We start from the raw sequence: 21,007 nt of genomic DNA, 5'->3' as shown, positions 1-21,007 counted from the left end.
AGACACAAGTTAAAACCAAAATTGCTTTATATTACAGTGTATTTCCTCCAGATACTGACACATGCCCTGATCATAAGGAATGGTAAAGATGAGTTAAAAAAAAAAAAAAAAGGAAAACATTGGTGGCTACTGAAGGTTTCTGGTTTCATTAAACAGCAGTTTAATGCTGAGATACATACCAAGTAAACATACCACTTTCGGTATTAAGAAGAATTAGTAAGATGAACTCACACACACATACTTATAAAGAAATTTGATTCACTCTTTCCTCTCACTTTTAGCATCATGATTTGGTTTCAGGCTGTTTACATCCCTATTATTTTATAAATATGGTGTAGTAGCAACCACAGAAAATGGAAAGTACACAATTTGTGTAACAAAAGGGAGAGGTGCTGCCCTCTAAATGTTTACCAGAAAAAGCATAGGGGTACTACTCAATCAACACTTCGAGCTACAAACACAGGGTGAAATTCTGAACAGAAGTCAGCAACAGATAGCACAGACAGCTACACTGCTTACACTAATGCACAGTATGCCATAAACCCCAAACTCCATCATATATTTACTCACACGCAAGACTTCTGTATCAATAAATGCATTTGCAACCTAAGAGTTTTGAAAAAGCGTGAACAGAGAAACTTGACAAGTTACACACTGGAAGGCTAAGATATGTAAATGGTATGCAGAATGGAAACATCGTCACTAGTGGTACTGAAAACTCAACCCCAAACTTTGTCTTAAATTTTCCTTAACACAATCCCAATTTCTTGCCATGTGTGTAAAAAGCCACTTGAAACTTTTAAAGTTCTATTGAGCTTAAGGTATGATAAGCAATTCCAGTAGTTCATCCAGAACCACCTAATTATTAGCTGGAAGTACCCAGAAACATGGTTAATTGCTGGGCTTAACAAAATATTAAAACAAAGGTATTTCTGTGGATTTCACCATCTTTGGCAACACAGTTTTTCCCTTCTTCTTTAAATACAACCTCTTGTTAAAGAGCTATAATCTTAAATTCTGTCATGTAACATCACTGTAAAAGTAGGAAAGTTTCCTCACTTGCAAATATGTCCAACATGCTGCAGCCGAATTATTTTTAAATAGGTACATTAAGCCACAGTGACAAAGCACAAGAGAAAACCACGCTACTGGCAGCATTCCACTTCTGTATCTTGCATGTTTATATATTACTCTTATTATTTTGTTCATCATAATAACTAAAGCAGAGACTCAAACGCAAGCATGCAGAAGTTGGCATATTTCATGTGAAACATTTCCTGCGCTACTACTTGTGGTCAAATTTATTTATTTATTTGCATCAAAGAACCTCAAAGTTGAATTCTGTCAGACTCAAATGGGAGAAGCTGAAATGCTAGAACTCAGCTCAAATACTGTACTATATCTTATCTCTTGGTCATATGGTTTAGTTAGGCAATCCTGCAAGGAGCAGGGAGTTGGACTTCATTATCCCTTCAAACTTGAGATATTCCGCAATTCTAAGGCAGAGAAGGCACCAGAAACTCATACTGAACAATAAAAAGAAGAAAAAATCTTGAATACAAGTGCTTACTAACTGAGCCTCATATGTCCTCATCAAACTAAAAGAAGCCAGAGGAGTAAAAAAATATTCATGTAAGAGTAATTAAGCAGCATTTAAGCACTATAAAAGGAATTTTGAACAATCTGAAATACCAGCTGTCAGGACAACTGCCCTCTCTGGTGAAGCACTTCCAGATGCTGGAATGCGAGGTTTCCCCACAAAACTCTCATTTCACGCCACCCATTGCAAACTGTCCTTACAGGATCAGGTCCAACCCAAAGGAATCCTGTCACAGCCGTACTTCCTCACATAATCACAGTGCAACTTGATTCCCCAAGCCAGGCTCAGTTTCTCTTACTTCCCTACTCCTCTCCTCTGAGGAAGCTCTTCTCTCCTTGCTTTCCCACTGTATCCTTCTCTCCCTTTCCCAGAATATCTCACTCTGCAGTTTAAGTTCAGCAGAAAAGACACAAGATCTCACAGCAGGATCTTGGCCTTATCAGAAGCATCTAAATTGTACTAAAAATCTCAAGCGCTAATAATTATCAACACTATGTTATACATGCCTTTTATCCCCAGATCCTTCACCTGATCAAATGCATTAGTTTCCAAGTTATGTACTTTATTTATAACCCAGAATCAGACCTACTTTCAGAAGTCTTTTTTAAAATCACTTACCAAAAAGAAAGTTTAAAACTACAGTGACTTCATCTTTAAAGTCATGCCCGCCCTTGGTTTTCAAAAAGCATTCTCTTTAGACTCTTTATTTAATAAAATTTGATAGACTTGAAAACAAAATAAAATCCTAAGATCTCAGCCACGTGTCTTCCCTGGTCAGACTGGTTAAGTTTGCACTGACATGCTGTTAAGCAACTGAAGCTCTAGAATAAAGATGTGTTTCCAAGCTCCATTTTTCATCAGCAATAAGCCTATACTGAAAGCGGGTGATGTATTCAAGTACTAATTATTTCTTGTATCTCCCAGTAACAAACTCCTGACAAGGCTAACTTGTCAGTAGGCTACTACCTTGTTACAGCTACATATATTTTTTTTAAAGCAGAAAAAAATTAATAAAACAACATACAGTAGGCAAAACCACCAAGCCTCTGAAGCAGCAGACCTACAATGCTGCTGCAGAACATGGATTTTGTTATTACCAAACTGTGCAATTTTCAAGTTGTTTCACTTCCCAACTCTACACACATTGCAGAACTAGTGACTGGTAGTGGAAGGTCTTTTGATAACAGTTCAGCTTACAGTTTATGAGAAACAAAATGGCAGCAGGGCAAGAAATGCTGACATCCGGGATGTAAGTCCCTTACTTCTGTGTCCACACTTTAACTGCAGAATGCCGGCACTTTGGATCTGAGCATTGACCAGTGCCTCCAATGAAAGACAGTGCAGAAGCCAGGAAGCTCCAAGAAAGCTAGATGCACTTGTGTGTGACCCAAGGGCAGTTCACAGCATGCCTCTGGAGCAACAGCTAGTTACACTTCTGGGTATGCGTCCTCCATGTCCCATCCCGCCTCTAAACTGAGCTCCTGGTACACCAGCTGAATGAACTTAGTCCTTCATTCCCTCAGGACATCCTGGATCAGGAATAATTTCACAAGAAAGCAGCTGCACTCAGCCACCTTGTTCTGACAGTATCTGTTTCTCTCTGCGCAGGGAAGCCTATCCACTGAAGAAAGATAGGACATTTTACAGGCTCCTATGAAGGAACAACACAGTAACATTTACATATTGCATCTGTAAAATAAGGAAAATATCCCCAAGTCCACGTTTTATCACACTCTTTTGTGCACTTGAGTATCACTGGTAAAGATGACAAAACTGTGGGCATTTTAAAACTTTTTGTGTGCATTTTTAAACTTCCCTGGCTTTTCATTATAATCACAGTACTATACTGATATCTGGTTAGAGAATCACTGAGTCAGCACAAAACGAATGTTAATGAAAACTGTGTCCTAATGGTTCATAAGTCCACACTGTGATTTCACAGGCTTATGCCTATTTTTAACAAATGCATCCTCATGAGTTTTGCCTGATATAATCTTAAAGGAAACTTTTAATAGCAATGTTTTTGATGGAAACATTTAACATTCATAATGTAGCTTACACTGGTTTTACATAAACTTAAACTTACAGAAAAAGGGTTTCAAAATTACAGTCCATAGTGTTTAAATCCCTTAAGCTTACAGAATGACACATTAGATACTGTTTCATTGAGAAATCATGCAGTCTTTAAAAGAAAGGAGCAAAAAAAAAAAAATTCTTTTATGTAGGAACTACAATACCGTGAATAAAGTGCCAGACTGAAAAGCTGATTTTAAAAATATAACCTTTTCAGTAATATATATATATTTATATATACATAAATAAAATTTCCTATGGAGACCAGCTGAAAAAAGGGGAAAAAAAAAGCCAAACAGAGAAAGGGTTTAGTTATCAAGCTATTAAGCAAGATCTTTTCTTGGGACAAAAGTTCACAAACCTATCAAGTAGAAGCTTTAAGTTTCAGGACACAAAAGAGTTCCAGCAGATAAAAGTAGAAGGCTACTGGTATATTCCCAAATAACTGTAAAAGTAATATTTCACTATCTTCACACTATTTCTGAAGCCAACATTTGTCAATCATGAGCACGCCTCAGTGCACCTGTACAGCTACTAACTCTTTTAGTATACAGGAGTTAACTGCATCCACACATGCTACTGCAGCATTTGACAAATGATGACTTCTAATTAGTTTTACAGTGATATTTCAAGAAAACAATGAAGGATAGAGCTGGCACCTTTCCTTAAGTTAAATATACAAATACAACCAAAGGTACAGTTTTCAAAACAAAGGAGGTGAATGTCCCATTAAACAATGACAACAAAAATACAACCTCAATAACAAAAGAAGAGTTTTAAATAGAATAGGGTAAAATGTACTGGAATCAGGGAAAAATGACTGAAACACCTCAAAACAACAAACAACAGAAGAGGCACAAACTGAGCCTCAGACCTAGTGGGTAACTGGCTCACTGTGCTGCTGCGTTGCTAAGCACTACTCTGCCACGGCAGCTCTTCAGGTCTCACCTTCCTCCCTCCCGCTAGTAATAGAAGGACTTGCCTCTCTCCCTCCTTTGAAAGTACTTGCAGCAGCTGGATAAAACGTAACTAGTTCTTCTTAGTATGTGGTGTGCAAGTTGCACACTGCAAACAACTTCAATAGGCTGGCTTCCCTCCTCCTTGCTGCTAATATGTAACTTAGGGCTGCACTTCAGGCTTTTAACTTTTGCTCCTTTTCCTGTCTGCAATCTCCCTCCCTAACAAAGTAAACCCCATTATGGGTACACCGAAGAGAGACTGCAGGACACGTGTTAAGCTAACTATACCACATCACTCTCAATAAGGTAGTTCTCTTGTCTTCAAATAGAATCCTTCTGCTTGGCTCAAAATTCAAGGGCATGCCAAAGTTCTCCGAGACATCCCATACTTTGTTTATTAAAAAACACAGTATATTTAGGCTATGACACTTGCAATCATACCAAGTGTCCCATTCATCCTTCTGGTAGCAGCCTTTGATGATACCTAAAGGCTCTAAAAACTACACTGATTTCTTGTTCATTTTCGTAAGTACTTCAAGGCGGAGGTCTGCTTTTAAAGTCAACTTGCAATTCTCCCCTTTTTGGCCTCAGGCTCCCCGAGGCAACATGCTGCCCTGTCACACTGCAGCTGGCATAAAGAAGCATTGCCTGTTACACCACAGCCTTGTACCTTCTGCCCCAGGTACAACCTGGTTCTACAGGAGTACAGATTCACTTCCTCATGGGACCTACCTGTTCTTTCAGATCTCCCCCTAAAAGTGCAATATGGGAATACAGTGATAACCTCATTTCTTAGTTAAGAAATACTGGGCAGGGAATGTAACTCATACATGAACACAGGTTTATATTTCTACCTAAAGACTGTAGGATGATTACATTTTTTAGCTAAAACATAGATTAGTTACCATCACCAGAGGGTGCTCTTTCAATGCTATTTCATAACAAATACATGGGGCATTGGCCCTGGTGAAAGCAGCTAAAAATACATTCCTTTGAAACAACAATCACATTATTTAAGGTGACAATAGTCCAAATCAGTCACTCGTAGGCACAAGTATAATTACATATGTCAGCAACCATTCCAGAAGAACCAGAGCAACATGTATCAGTCATGTAAGAATAGATCAGAATGGAAATATCTTCAGGACGTACTTTTAACCCTCACACTTTAAGCTGTGGAGGAGACCCTGTACTGAATTTTCTTCCCCACAAACTACTGTGGAAGCAACCTACAGTACTTGCAAATCTGGTGCACAACATCACAATAAGTAGGAAAATTCATAGTAAGTTTATTTTCATCAGCAATCTAGAATAGGAGACATTAATTATTCTATGGATAAAAAACGACCCATTTAAAGATGAACTGTATCTGCACAATGGAAGTTCTCTTCTGAAAACGTAAAATGACTGAATCAGACCTGATAAAAGGTTCATCTGGAACAGTGTTTCATTAGCAGCAAAACCCAGAGAAAAATCTAAGTTAGGGAAAACATACTTCTTTGGTCCACTTTTTGTGACTTGTGCTAAGTAGCTTATCATTTCTCAAGTTGTAAGTGGTCACTTTCTATTTAACAGTGCTAGATGGATTTTCTTTCCAAGAATTTATCCCTGCCTTCTTTTAACAATCTGCACCATCCACAAGTTAATCCAGAACTGCATGAAACAGTAATCATACTGTCTCCTTTTCCCTAAAACTGTCCTTCTTCCAAGCAGAAGTATACCAACTGAACCTATTTAAATGATTTTAGAGCCATTGTACACCTTTAGTCACTCCTGCAGCCCTTCTCTAGCTTTAGTGTATGTTTTTCAAGTTGATATCACCAAACCTACTGCAGTATCTTCCTGGTGTAGATGAGCTACAGATTTATACAATTCTATAATGACACTTTGTTGTTGCTGTTGTTGTTTATGACCTATTGCTTTCCTGATTTTTAATGGTTTTTTGACTGCAGAAGAGCTGACTTTCCAAGAAATTATTGTAACTTGTGCTTTGAACCAGCTTTCCTTCCCATCTGCATTAAATATTTGACTCTGTGTCTGCACTGACAGATTGCCTGACCCACATGCAGGACCTTCCACTTGGAAAGCTTACTGCATGCAAGAGGAACTGGTTCCCCACATTCTCAAGATCAATGCACAAACCTGAAGCCTTAGGTGAAACCAGTTCTCTTACCTAGTCTAGTCTCAAGTATCAGGTATGTTGATTACCTTGTTTATTAATAAAAACTTTTAATTACAGTTAAACTTAAAAACTAACAGTTCTACTGCACATTTATGGAAGACTCTTCCAGCAGTCCTCTTGGGCATTCAATGGTGTCTTTAAAAGGAAAGCTGCCTCCTTCTCTGTTCAAGCATGATGGTATCAATAATTTAAGTCAGTAAACATTTGCTCCAAGAGCAGCAGCAGTATCTTTCATTCACACCTTAAACTCCAACAACCAACTTTTTTTTTAATCTCTATTATAAATCAGTATTTTCATTCTTTTAGCTGACCTTTCTAGATCAGTGTATAATCAACTATTACCCCTTTAAGAACATAAATATTGGTTTTGTTGCATACCTGTAAGATTACCAGTCCAAGCAATGCTCCTTCTAGGTTTATAAGTAATTCACCTTACTGTGACAGTTTTTAATTTACTGCTTCCCTTCCCAGAGCTGTCCTGCTGACAACTTTTTCCTTGCTCTGTTTGTTTCTGCTTTTATCCACCTCCTCCTCAATGAACTATTTCATTAAGGAAGCTTTTGACTCCAAACGAACCAGTCACTTTAGTTCTGCCAATAATTTTAGGCTCCTTTGTAATTTAAGATACAGTTTCTCTCTTCCCTCCTTTTATAGTTAGAGTTGAGGACTGAACCAGGGCCAGAAACACTGGTACTCTTCCAAGCTCTTCTCACAAAGAAAAAGCTCCTCCTATGCAAATAATTGAAGCATAATGTCACTCATTGCAGATTGTGCAAACGGATGGTACAGCTTTCCATGTTCCAGTGAAGAAATTTGCTTGCTCTCCGGTGGTTTTTCCTGGGTATGCGTTAGGAGGTTCTAGTGGCTGACCTACTTTCAGATGATGGGCAAAAAGCAGCTATGACCACACACACTGCAGCAAAGACACCCTCTCAGTTGTGTACATGAGTCACCATGCCTCTCCACTGCAACAGGAACAATAAAACAGCTAACATCGATAACATAGTGGCCTCCTAGTATATGAGTACTCATCAGCTTGGTCTCAGGCCTGAACCCCTACCATGAGGGGTAGCAGATGACAGGAAGGAAATGGAATGTGGTGTGCCAGAGATTAGGATAGCAGTTTCAGAGAGCCACCAAAACCAGCAAGTCCTGTGTTTGCCCACGGGTTCCCCAGACCAGCGATTTCCAAACCTGCTCTCAACAGATAAATCTAACTCCCTCATCAGTGAGGTACCCAAGTGATCTTCTCAGCAAGATGAGTCCAAATCTGAGATCTGATAATTACATTATTCACAGAACAAATATGCCTATGATGGAACAAATCCTCTTAGTCTAAATGGACAGAAAACACCAAGCTTCCCACAGCACGTCCTCTGCTCAATTACAGAGTTTCAAAGACTTGAAAAAATCTTAATGGTATGATTTATACTGAAAAATACATCATTAAGTAGTTTCTTTGTCTTCATCTCTTAACTGAGAGGACTAAAATGAGAATTTTATTCTATCACTAGTCAGGTAACTTCATTACTACACCTTAAATTTAGAATCCTGTGTTCACATTCTGTGGAATCTTTACTTCCTTCATTCACCATCTCCTGAAAAATCTTTAACTTGCTATTTGTAAGCTACTTAACCAGAGTGCTTTGAAATCAGTACATTAATATACTCTCTTTTTATTACTCCCACTCCAGATGCTAGACAGGTAATTTATAATAACTCATCTTCTACCAGGTATAGTTTGTTGAAAGTCAAAGAAATAGCAGAGAATGTTTCCAAGAGAAACAGCAACCTACACTCTGCTTTTAAAAATGTGTGTTACTGAACTATATCATAGAGTGGGAAGGTTATACCTCATGTACTCAAATGTACCTAGAATGCAGTTAAGTTTTCCCAACAGTAATAAAACTTAGAGTTAGATCCTTACCTCTTAAATCTTTGGCAAAATCCCATTTCCTTCCCCATTATAAGGACTTTACCCTACCTTTTAAAATTGCTTAGGATGACAGTCAGTTGTGGTAAGAGAGAAATAACAAAATATCATTCAGTGGCTCAAAATTTTTACATGAACTGTCAAAACCAACCCCAAATTACTTAAGTGTGAAGCAAGATTATAATTTTTAATCTTTGGAAAAAAAAAATATTGACAGGCAACTTAAACCAAGAATATTTGTTACAAATTGTATTTACTATCCTGTGGAATTCTTTGAGCACTATTTTTCTTTAATTTTATGTCAAATGGGTCATTAACCAAGACATTTCTCAATGCTGACAAAAAACAACATTCAACACTTTTTGTTCCTAGAGCTTATAAACTTTACAACAAAGAACCCAAAACTGTTGAGTGTCTCCACAAGTAACAGGAATATGGACAATTTCACCTGACACTCAAGCTCTGACCTGGATGAACCCAAGTGATGCTAGTGTGTCGGAATGATATATATGTGCACAATGCTGATAAAAGGGAACCAGATGGAGCACCTTATTTAGCAAAGCTCACACATAAGTACACAGTCACTACTAAGGACCCCACCACTGAAAATTAACAAGTTTCTTGTCACAACTTCAGCAGCAACTTACCTATTAATACATTTATGTTTGCAGATATGAATCAAATAAATGTACTGTATAAGCCACAAACAACACTCTTACAGTCATTAATATATATACAAACAAAGGTTTTTGCAGTTGTCTTCTACCTAACTTCTGTACTAATCATAAATAACCAGTTTTAAACATATTCATACATTTCCATTCAGGTATTCATTATACCAGTTACAATAATTCTTTGCCATATGAAATAATACATTCTATTTGATCATCAAATCCCTGGGAACACACAAAAAGCATTCAGTGGTCTTGGTCTTACTGCAAAAGATTAACATGATTTTACCATGTTACTTATGTATAAATTGTACCAAAACCCAAGTTTAAGTGCCATGAAGGTGTTGTTAGTTGCTCATCAGCTTCATTTTACCTGGAGATTTTTTGTTTGATCTTGACTGCATCAAATAGGACTGGCGTGGCAGCAGAGGTGAAGATGGCAGTGACATTGAGACTCCTTTAGCCAAGTTCATTCTATAAGTGTCCTCGGAGACTGGCTGATTGCCAATGAGAAAATCTGCATTGTGGCCAGATGTTGCTATAACCTGCAAGGCATTCTCTGGGCTGGAGTCACCTGCTAAAAATAAATTTTTGTCATCCGTTATGTGATATACCAAAATAAAAACCAGACAGTTGCATTGAAATACAAGTATTTAACACAGGAAAACGTATTTGCCAGCAACAATTCAGCATGACTCATCTTACTGTGCACCCTCCACTGCAGAATCCAGAAAAAGTTAAATAAATAAGTATGAAAGCTTTTGTTTTACTGTAATAGAAGCAGCAAGTTGGAAGTAAAACCTCACTTTCAACAAAGTAAGTACTTTTCAGATTTCATCCTTATAGGTAAAACCAAGTTTCCTAATAAGATAAAAGTATTTCTACAGCTGAAAATTTATTTCAGGATCACTGTGATATCTGAAAGTCAAGACCATCTGAAAATAATTTAACTTGTTAAAGGAGCAATTTATCTGGGTTACCCCTTATACACAATTAAAAGGTAGATCACTAAAAGGCAGATCACTAAAAGGCACACTCATATATGGCCAGCCTAAGCTTTATTTTTCTGTGGATTTTGTTTGTTATTTTTTTTTTAACTGAGGATCCAGTTATGTGCAATTTGACAGCAACAGTAATTTTTTCCTTTTTATCTGAGGAAAATACAAGCTATTGGTTCACAATGTACTAACTGGTACATCAAAACAGGGAAATACACTCAAAACAGAAATTTCTTGCTGGTGCAGAAAATGCAATTTCAGCCAAATCAAGAATATGTTTTCAAAAAACAGAGAAATATATTGCTCACAGTAATGGTTAAAAGACAACAGAAATATAAGTTGAAAGTGTCAGGTTTTTCCTAGTCAGATGACAGAAACACAGCTGAAATACAAAGGTTAACAATTAGATACAGCCTGGTTTAATACTTAAATTAGGATATTGCTCAATTATTTACATGAACTACTGTTGAACCAGTATGACCAAAGGTAAAATACAGCAAAACAAGATTGATGCACAAAGGCAAGAGAACGCCAGAACATTTTTTAGACAAGTCCATGTGCAACAACTAGCATGGTTAAGCACCAGAACACAAAGTACAACTGGAAGGACAGACAAACAAAGGAGAAGCACTATCTTTTCAGATATGAATCCCTCACACCAGATTCATTTTCTTACACTAAGGAAACACTTCAGATAAATGTGGCTCTACAAGACATATCTCATGTTCATGTTACTGTTAGAAATTGAACGCAACAATTGAACAACAGCTGTTCTCCTACCAGATAGGAGTACTGGGAACACTAACTGCATACAGTGAACTTCCACAGTGTGTCAGAAGGAAAAAAACACAAAACCAAACCTGACCTCCAGAGAAGAGTAAAAATATTTTTGTCTATTTAACTACAGCTCTCTTTCTTTTAGAGGTATGCATGGAAGGTAAGAAAACCAAGCATGCTTGAATGGTAAGTCTACTCTATTTCCAAAGGTCCGTGTATTTAAGATTACCCGGGGATTTTCTTAGCCATACTTATTTCCTCAAAAGAACCATATGGGAGGACTAAATATGACAAATGGTCTTGAAGAACACTATGCTAAATTCAAACTTCTCTTTAACATTTTGTAACTGTAAAACTTATTTTCTTATTCCACTGAAACAAACTAAACCACCACCTTCCAGGAGTCCTCCTCTCCTCTTTGTTCAAACAAAATTCATAGTAATAGGTAATAATTTTAAGGAAGCAACTGTAGTTTAATGAAGTCAAGATGGAAATCAAAAACTAAGTAACTAGAACTTTATCTTCTTTTTTTGAAGTTCATTGTAATTATTATATGAGTGTAACTATTGGTTTAAAAACAATCAGTATTTTAGCAAGCTAGCTTTAACACATCATTCTTAAATAAAAGTACAGTCTAAGTACGTATTTAGGAGAAAAAAACTATTTTAAACACTACAATCACATAGATGAGATTTTTTTGAAACACCAAGATACCTAAGTTAGTGAATTCCCATTCACTTTCGGTGGAAATGCAGAGGCTAAGAAAGTTCTTTTAGAAATTGAACTTTCACAGTAGCTGTTCTCAAACCCAGGTTTAACATTCAGTGTATTATTATTTACTATTCAACATAGTACATGTGGGCTTGCTTCGCAAACTGTTCGAAATCACACAGACACTCCATTTTTTTCCTTTGAATGCAAGCATAAAGCCAAGAAGCAGCACAGAAACACAACAAACTACAATTAGAAAACACTAGCATTCTTGTTAAGAGTTTCTTACTAGATACATTGCCAAGGTTGGAATTTGAAAATTGTGTAAGTATTCCAGCTGGAATGTTAGTGAGAGGGTGCAAGAAACAAGAGAACAACAAACAAAAATCACCTCCTCCACCTTCAGGATTAGTAACTAGACCTACAACTCCCTCATTTCTATTTTTCCTTTTACTAGGACACAAACAAGTAATGTTTAATTTGTTGTCTTCTTAGGAGGCTTTTGAATCCTGGACTCAATTTATCCTTCTCTGTTGCATAGGAATATGTTTAAACAGTCATGTGTTCTACTGAAGCAGAAAAAAGCTTGTTACACATGAAAAATGGTGAGAACACTATGGAATAGCAGACAGCTGTTAGACACAAATCATTCCAAGAAAGCAGAAACTGCACAGCTGTGTTTCTAAAGCTGTTAACTAAATGCTACACTAGCTTACCCATCAACCCCACATTTGTGACCTCAGAAAACAGGAACAGCAGGAATAGAAGGGAAACAACACCACAACCCTCCAATACTGTCCCAGCCATAGGCACAAACCAGATCTTTTCCAAGGAAAGCAACTCCCCAAGTCCTTCATGATCCAAGGACTCTCTAAGTAACAAAGTAACAAATGGCAAATGGAAGACTGTGGGGCTGGGATGCTAAACTTTACATGGCAAGAGGCTGTTCACAGAGAGTAGAACTGTTGCTGGCAACTAAAAGCTGCTCCCAGCTGACGAAGTCTCCAGGTCCATGGAGAGCAGCTAGTGACATGGTCAGCAGGACAGCTGCTTGCTTTCCTTCCTCTCTTCCCTACAGAGCTACTCAGGGCTATTCTTCCCCCTGGGTTTCTCCCTTACAGAAATACCCCAAAATGGACGAAGACGTAAAGATGTGAGGGGAGGCCATCAAGAAATAAGTATGTAGGAAGGCAGAACTGGGAAGAAGATTTGGAAATACACGCTGTTTCTAGCTAATGCTAGGATGACGCTCACCTTTATTCACTGTGTAGGATGGGAGTCACAGCTAAAGGAACAGCTGTTTCATGCCAACTTAAGACTGCCAGGTACCACGTTCCCACAGAGACAAACCAGTTCAACTGAATATTAAAGCACTTGCCTCAGACATAAGCAATTTCATAACATGCTTAGGAGTCCACACCACAGTGAGAGTGACAGGAAAAAACCTAATACAGGCAGATGACCTCTATCTCTTTGTCCTATGGGCTCTCTAAATGGACCTACAAAATTTATCATTCTTGCACTTTAGCATGAAGGGAAGTTCTATATCCACACAAATGATGTTATTTATGGCTGGCTATAGTTAAATTAGACATTCGGTAATGTAGGATGGCAAGCTTCATTTTTATATGCTTAAACTATTCTTTCCTAAGTCTCTGAGTCTATCCTGTACATTTAATCTTGTATTTAATACTGCATTTTCTATTTTGTATAATTGGGCTGATGAGCAAATTCACACATTTTATTCAATTTACAGGAATTTTGCTGTAAGATACATGTACGATAAGACAGACACAAAATTAGCAAGCTTGTGGGATCCACAAGGTACATTATGCTTTCCACTTGATATTAAGGAAACAATACTAGGAAAACGCATGAGAAATAGCTGTCAAAATGCAACTTGTTACAATGACTGACTGTAGCCAGATGCCACACACTGATGCACACAGAGAACCAAAATTATTTGTTACTAACTTAAAGCTTAGTAATTTCTAATATTTTAGCTACCAGAAAAATACTTTAAACTTAACATGACATTTCTTAGTCTCTATCCCAACATAAACCAGACAAACATCAGCTTTGGAACAGGAGGAAAATGACTTCTCACAAGTTTTTTGATAACGTCAAACTAAAACATAAGGACATGTCCTGTGAAATCCCACTTTCTTATTTTTAAAAACTCCAAGCTGTACATTTTCCAGTGCCAAGCAGCCTCTGGACAAAAAACTCTTCATAAGCATCAATCAACACCAGAGTTCTTATCCAGTGGTCAAAGTAACCACGGAAACAACTTAATAGCTTCTAAAACCACCCACACAAAGCTTTGAGAATGGAAATCAAATCCCAGTTTAGTTGCACCTAGGGATGTAACTGAAAGGCATAATCTGATTAACAAACTACTTTTTTTTTTTTTTTTCCTCAAGAGACAAAAAGATACAAGGATGGCTGACTAAAGTAATGATTTTGTAGAGCCTATTATCCTAAGAGAGAAATTGAAGTGTAAGATTAAGCTAATCCTTCTATTGAATAGAGAGGATAACTAAAATGAAAACCTTTACAGTGGGTATGTCAGTATTAAACATAATAAACCACATCTAGTTCTTCATTCAGTATACACTGCTTAGAAATCAGAAGAATGCTAACTACCAAAATACATGTAAACTGGAGCTTGGTGCAGATTAGGAATTTGGATTATTTGAATATGAAGGAATAGGACTGCAATCTTCCAAATAAAGGTTTAGCGAAAGCTAGACCAATGAAAACACAGACTCCTTCAGTCTGAATATTGACAGTGACTGCAGAACAGACAGCATTCCACAGACTTCTCTCAGTATGAATTTCTGGGATATTCGATTGTGTCTTTTTCTCCTTAAGCTCTCTACTAAGGTGAAACAAACGACTCTCAAGCCGCTTAAAAAAATGTATCTGACGTAAAATTGTGCTACAGCAGAGGAAATCTTAAAATTCTGCAGTTCTGCTTAAAACATTTAAAGAAAAAAAAAGGGGGGGGGGGGAAAGGTTAACTGTTAACAATACAGGATCCTATTGCTGAAAAAGCCTCCTTGCAAGCACCCTGGGGTAAAGTTTACTGACACCGCCTCCCAAACTAATGTGAACTTGACTGTAACAGCCCAGCTCTGACCAGATTACTCTGGCATGAACTTTAAAGCAAAGCAGTGGTATACAAACTTTGCCATGTAATAGCTGCAAACTTTGCACTTGTGTAACTCTGCTATACATACTGCTATAGCCACTGCTCATTCTCCTTGGGAAGAGAGAATGTTAATGGGACTGGTCTACGGCTATGTGTCGACCAAGGCCACTGCTAGCTTTTGTTGACACTCCTCAGAGATCAATACACAGTGAAGACAAGAAATAAATCAGTATTCTCCACAGAGAACACAACCAGCATTAAACCTGACGGCTGGCTCAGTCTCCATCTACGTGCCCATATTCTGTCTGCAAACTGCCCTGACACTTCTGTCAGAATGGAGAATGACTGTATTTGTTAGCCTTTGTGTATTTGTATATTTGGTGTGCTGTTAAAACTTGCAAGAGTGGCAAAGCAGTGGAAAAGGTTGTTCAGGGAGGCTGTACAGCCCCATCTCTAGAGACTCTCAAACTGAGCAGACACAATCCTGGGTCATCACAGTGCTGCAGTTCCACGATAACTTCTGCATACACAGCTACCACAAACTCATTCTCTGTGGAAAATCTCTGCCATCAAATGCTGAAAAGGTGAGCTTAAGAAGTATAATTCCTCTGCTATTTTAGAGCAGCCATTATGGTGCAAGTTGAGATAGAATTAAGTAACACTGACATGGGGAGTGTGCAAAAGACTAACAAGAGTACCTACTGCTGATAATTTTGTTAACAGCATTACACGAGGCATCTGTTTTCTTTGCACCGAACACCCCATGGTCCCTCTGCATAAACTGCTGAGTTGCGAAGAACAGCCCAAGAAGCAAACTGTTCCCATCTACAGGCAAATGCCTGTATCTGCAAACAGAAACATGCAACATGCAAATGTGCCCACGTGTTACTCCTGACAGTCTTTATTCGAAGCAGAATAAAGGTAAGACTTTACAAACAAGTTCAGAACGAAATCATGAGTGGAGAAACAGAAGCTAGTTATATGGCATGAGGAAAGTCATAAAGCACTTTGCAGCATGAGGCATCACTATGTATACATAGTAAGAAACTGTTGAAGGATTACAAAACACAGCGGTTTCGATATTTTTAAAATGTTTTTTTTCTAAGTTCCATCCTATTTTTCAACAGAATTTAGAGGCAACTGCAGACAGAACTCTGCAACATGGTTCAGTGACTGTGTATAAGGTGCTTTAACTGCAAAACACTGATAATTGCACATTAAAGGATTTATGTCCTTCAAAAGTAAAATGCTTATGTGTTTGTGCACTTGTACATGAACAACCAGTTCAATTTAGTGAGTCAGTCTAGGAGGACAGAAGAAGCCAAGTGACCTGGGCTTTCCAGTTCAGACAAGGTAACCACTCACACTACTACCAACATAGATGAGGAGCTGAAGAAAAATTCATGATAAGTGAAGGAGTTCATCAGCTAGCCTTCTGGGACGAGAAAATAGGCTTCTGTCATGTAAAATACACGCATCAGCAAAGATCCACGTTTCATTCTTTGGCTCTTGAGACTCTGGAGAGACCAGAGAAAGGGAGAAACTGGCATGGAAAGGGAAGAAAACTCATTATAGCCTGAGTATCAGAAGCAGTGAAGCGCACTGAGTGTGAAACCAACCAAGTAAAGATTAGAATAAAAGGTCCACATGGACAGTCTTTGCCAGCTATGCTGGTACTTGACATTATTTGCTCACTTTCTGGCATTTATTTCTGAACTCTGGATTACGTTTTCAGTACACAAAATACTAATGTTCTCTTGTAGTGTTTAGTTTTAAAAACCCAACCAATTTTTAAAAATAAACAGACATTATTAGAAATACTGAAGTAATTTCTTTTTATATATTTCAAGGGCAGGATTTTACCCCTTACCCCCTCTCCCCATTTATATACATGGGATATATCACTGGAATTAGCTTCTGGGAAAAGACATTTACCACATTAAATACTCGCTGCTCAGCAAAAAAAGGAGTTTAAATTCTTAAATAACTGTCAACAGCCACAGAAAGTGGGCAAAGCAACACAGGGTAATCAAAACCAGCTCCATATTTTATGCATGAAACAATGCTTCTTCTGTTGCAAGACATTTTTAGAGTAACAACAAAAAGTCAGACTGAAGCTTGAAAGTATTCCAGTAGAAGTTCAATGTTCCAGCTAGATGATGTGTATTTTATGCACCAGAAAGTCCCTTTGCACTGAAAATTCAAAGCCTAGGACACAGAGATTTTGGACAAAAAAGCCAACTGAATTTGCATATTTACTTTTAAAATGCAAACTTACTTTATTTAATCATTTCAAGCCTTTCAGTCTCCCAGAAGCAAATCTGAGTATCTTGATGCTCTCAGCTTGGATATAAATATATTAGTCAGACAGAAATCCTTAATAAAACATAAAGCAAGAAAGGTAGGTTCATATTCGCATTTAACTTAAGTTCAGCTGAGAGGCAAACCTTTACTGCTACAGGGAAATAACTCCAAAACCACTTGAACAAGTAGCAAGTCTTAATAAAAGATTGCACAGAAACTTCACTTTAACGTAGCAATTTAGTTGCCATTAGCAAAAAAAAAAAAAAAGGTGAATTTGAGCACATTTATGTCAGGCTGGTAACAGAATCCTATGGTAACAGGAAAAAAAGAAAACACAGAACGGCAGAACATTCTGCAAGTGATCCAAGTTCATGCCTTTGAGCCGTTTTATTTTTCAAAAAGAATATTAGCATGATTTCAGTTTCTTAATTGTATCTGATCATACGTAAAAAAAGGAAGACATTTCAAATTCACATATTGCATCTAACTTTAGTATATAATGTTGATAAAGAGCAAGGCATGCAAACAAAATAACTAAGAGTATACTAATCTACAACAGAACATAATGCAGAAATAAAAGCATCCATTCTATCCTAATGTTCAAAAACTTTGTACACTCATATTTAGGTCAAAGATATTTAGATAAAGATATCGGAATACAAGACAATGAAAAGGCAAAGGAAATTAAGTCTCAAAAGAGCAGTGTAAAAAAATTAAGTCTGATCTACAGGAGAATCAAACAAGATCTAATACAGATCTGTTAATATGGAACTTTTTTGTAGCCCAAATTTAAAAAAAATCTGAATATGAAGTCAATCACTGAAAGTCTGATGCATATGAATACATAAGCACTTCAATACCTTTTATTTCAGCATCCAGAAAGTAAAACCACTGATCTCATTTCTCCAGATTACCTGCCTTTAAAGGACTATAGTATTGCATTCTAAACATGATCTTTTTTGTTGATGTTATAGTTTGTCCCTTGTTAATTGGGTACCATGTGAATGGATAACAAGCCTTTAAGCTGGAAAACTTTAAAGTCCGAATTACTTACCACATTAATTTCTATTGAAATCAGTAAAGTTTCCATGCATACCATGTACTCCATTTGAAGTTAAATTTCTGCTGGGATTTAGTGCACGAAGAATACAGCAAACTAAGCACAATACTTCCATTATTTTTGTTCCTTCAGGCCTGCTACTGGGTCAACAGAATGACAATGCTCATGCTATTAAAAAGCCATCTGAAATAATTAGGCATGTTCTGCAGGAATTTAATACACGGGATTTTCTTTTCTTTTTAAGTTGGAATACATTACAAGTATTTTATATTGAATGGCCTTTTGCTTAGTAAGTAAAAAAAGGCAAGTTGCTGAGTTTAGGACAGTTAAAGGAAAACATAATTACAGACTGCATATAAAACCAACAGGAAATACTAATACAAACCTATCTCTAGCATTTTAAAGCACTTAAGAACAAGTAGCTGAGTAGAACTTCGACTAAGAGACTCACAATTAAAAGCTATTGTTTGTGTATATTCTGAAACTTATGTATATTCTTTATACTGTCACCTCATCACAGACAAGGCTTGCAGGTAGCCCTGCAGGACTTGAGGTCTAACAGTCTTCTGGCCCTGATTACTGACATGAAGTTTCTGTGCTATACTAAAAGAAAAAATGTCAGCTCCTTCCAAGAGAGACCGGAGGCAGAGAATCTCCCAGTGGCTACAAAGGTGAATTTTCAAACATCAAGGAAATAAACAGGAAAACATGACCCACTTTCAACTATGAAAACACCACAGAAGAGAGCAGAAAGAAATTTCCAACATAGTTAGGAAGAAACTCAGGGTAGAAATAAAGAGATGAGATTATCTTAAATCTAGAAAATTAAGTCCACTAAACAAAGACAGACAAAAGGCAATGAAGAAGAAAAGGTGTGCCCTAAGCAGAAATAACAAGGACTACTGAGAGTCACTCTGGCAGGCTCCTGATCAAAAAATACTAGTTCTGCCACTTCTTAACAGAAACATACCTTTGAAGGAATCTCTAAAGGACTTGATAACTCTTTCAGAGTTTAAACAGATAATATTTATTTGATGTTTACAACCTGACAAAGAGAACAAAATACCAAATTTTTACTTTGTTTTTGAGACTGAATTAAAACCTTGAGAAACAAATGGAGATAATAACTGATATTTCCAGTTCAGTGTACATAAGGTATTATAAAAACAGATATTACTTTCCTGGACACAAAAGTTAATGTTCCTGTCTGCCCTCTTCCTGGTTGGTTCCAAACATCCACAAAATAGTTACTTTCAGCTACTTTGATCTGACAGATGCAGACTGTAGGGTTCCCCACCCCCCCCCACCCCCACCCCCCCCCCCCCCCCCCGTGAGCTCTGTCCTTTACCAAGTATGTACACATCACTTCAGTGGAAGGAAGGGGGACAAAACAAAACAAAAATCAATCTACAGATACTTATTTCCATAGAATAGAAGTAACTATATATGAAGGGGTGTAAAGACAGGTTGCTTCATACTGCAGAAAAACCTGAAGAAAGCTGGATGTAAAAGCTAGATGCCTGGGTCAAAAACCTGCTTTCTCTGAAATTCTGTTTCTTTGGCTCATCAGCTTACCCAAGTACAGTATCAATTACCTTCTCTTGAAATCCACGTTGAGAAGTAGGTTTAGTAAGTTTTATTTTGAAAAGTTGTTCTATGCATACACAACATACTGTCACCACTGCCCTCTTTTCATCTACACTCATAGATGTTTGCAGATACACATGAATTTTGCTTCATTTGGGTTTTAACTAACCCTACGATAGCCACCTACCTATCAAGGCCTCCCAGCAACACCTAAATCAACACATTTCAATGAAAGAAGAAGAATTGTTCATTAAAAAACTGCAAGATCTGAGCCCAACTATGCGTTGCTAACATACTGCTACTGGAACAGCCTATGGTGCCATTTTTCTATCCGAAAGTGAGATTTCCATGTGACAGTCTTCCACCTGATTTGGGCAGAAGTTGTTTATAAAAACCACGAGTCTTTAGCATAGCAGTTCAGCCTCCATAAAAAAAACATCAACCTTAAGTCTTGCAACCCTTTTTTTCCAAGATAACCCTGAATTAAAAGTTATTACAAATTATAATTAACATAATTAGCAGCTAGATTTCAAAAATGATATGCACACTTCAGCTCTTAAGCCCTTACATCTGGGCAAATGAGGAAATTCCAACATCAAAATACATACAAGCTATTAAAAAAAAAAAATCCTCATTTCTTTTTGTTCTTTAACCTTTTTAAAGACTTCAATACTACAGTTGTGCCTTTAATCCAGGAAAAAAAATGCCACTCCTATTTGCATTGGTTCCACAAGGCTAACACATGTAAAACCAATAAGATACAGTTAATGCACAAACAGGATGCTCTATTCAGTAAAACAGGAATCATCCCACTCAGATTTGGATTACACAGACTTCCAGGCATTCCTTTTATGCACGAGTAAACCCATGGGACAACAGGGCTTACTTCAGTTTAAGAACAAGCTATTGCAGTTTAACTTAAACCTCTTCCAATTCAACTTCAGTCCCAGTGAAACAACCCCAGTGGTCTGGCCAGAGACTTCAGGAGTTACTGCTCT

The 21,007-nt window shown here is 37.4% G+C and overlaps 1 protein-coding gene across 10 annotated transcripts in view; it reads right to left on the bottom strand.

The window, feature by feature from the left end:
* TANC1 (tetratricopeptide repeat, ankyrin repeat and coiled-coil containing 1) overlaps window positions 1–21,007 on the bottom strand; it is an 86,561-nt gene that overhangs the window by 38,215 nt on the left and 27,339 nt on the right. For 6 of the 10 annotated variants that reach the window (XM_061363812.1, XM_061363814.1, XM_061363813.1 and 3 more), the window contains exon 3: window positions 9,792–9,995. In XM_061363812.1, the coding sequence (XP_061219796.1) occupies window positions 9,792–9,995 (204 nt within the window). Of the gene's footprint in view, window positions 1–7,192; window positions 7,545–9,791; window positions 9,996–21,007 lie in introns of those variants that run through there. The other 4 variants (XM_061363815.1, XM_061363810.1, XM_061363819.1 and 1 more) reach the window with 3 other exon arrangements.

This window comes from Neopsephotus bourkii, unplaced genomic scaffold (genome assembly GCF_033783945.1).
Source record: "Neopsephotus bourkii isolate Nb327-2 ecotype Australia unplaced genomic scaffold, CSIRO-AGI_Nbou_v1 NB_1181, whole genome shotgun sequence".
NCBI classification, from domain to species: Eukaryota; Metazoa; Chordata; class Aves; order Psittaciformes; family Psittacidae; genus Neopsephotus; species Neopsephotus bourkii.
This window is presented reverse-complemented; position numbering and strand designations above follow the sequence as displayed.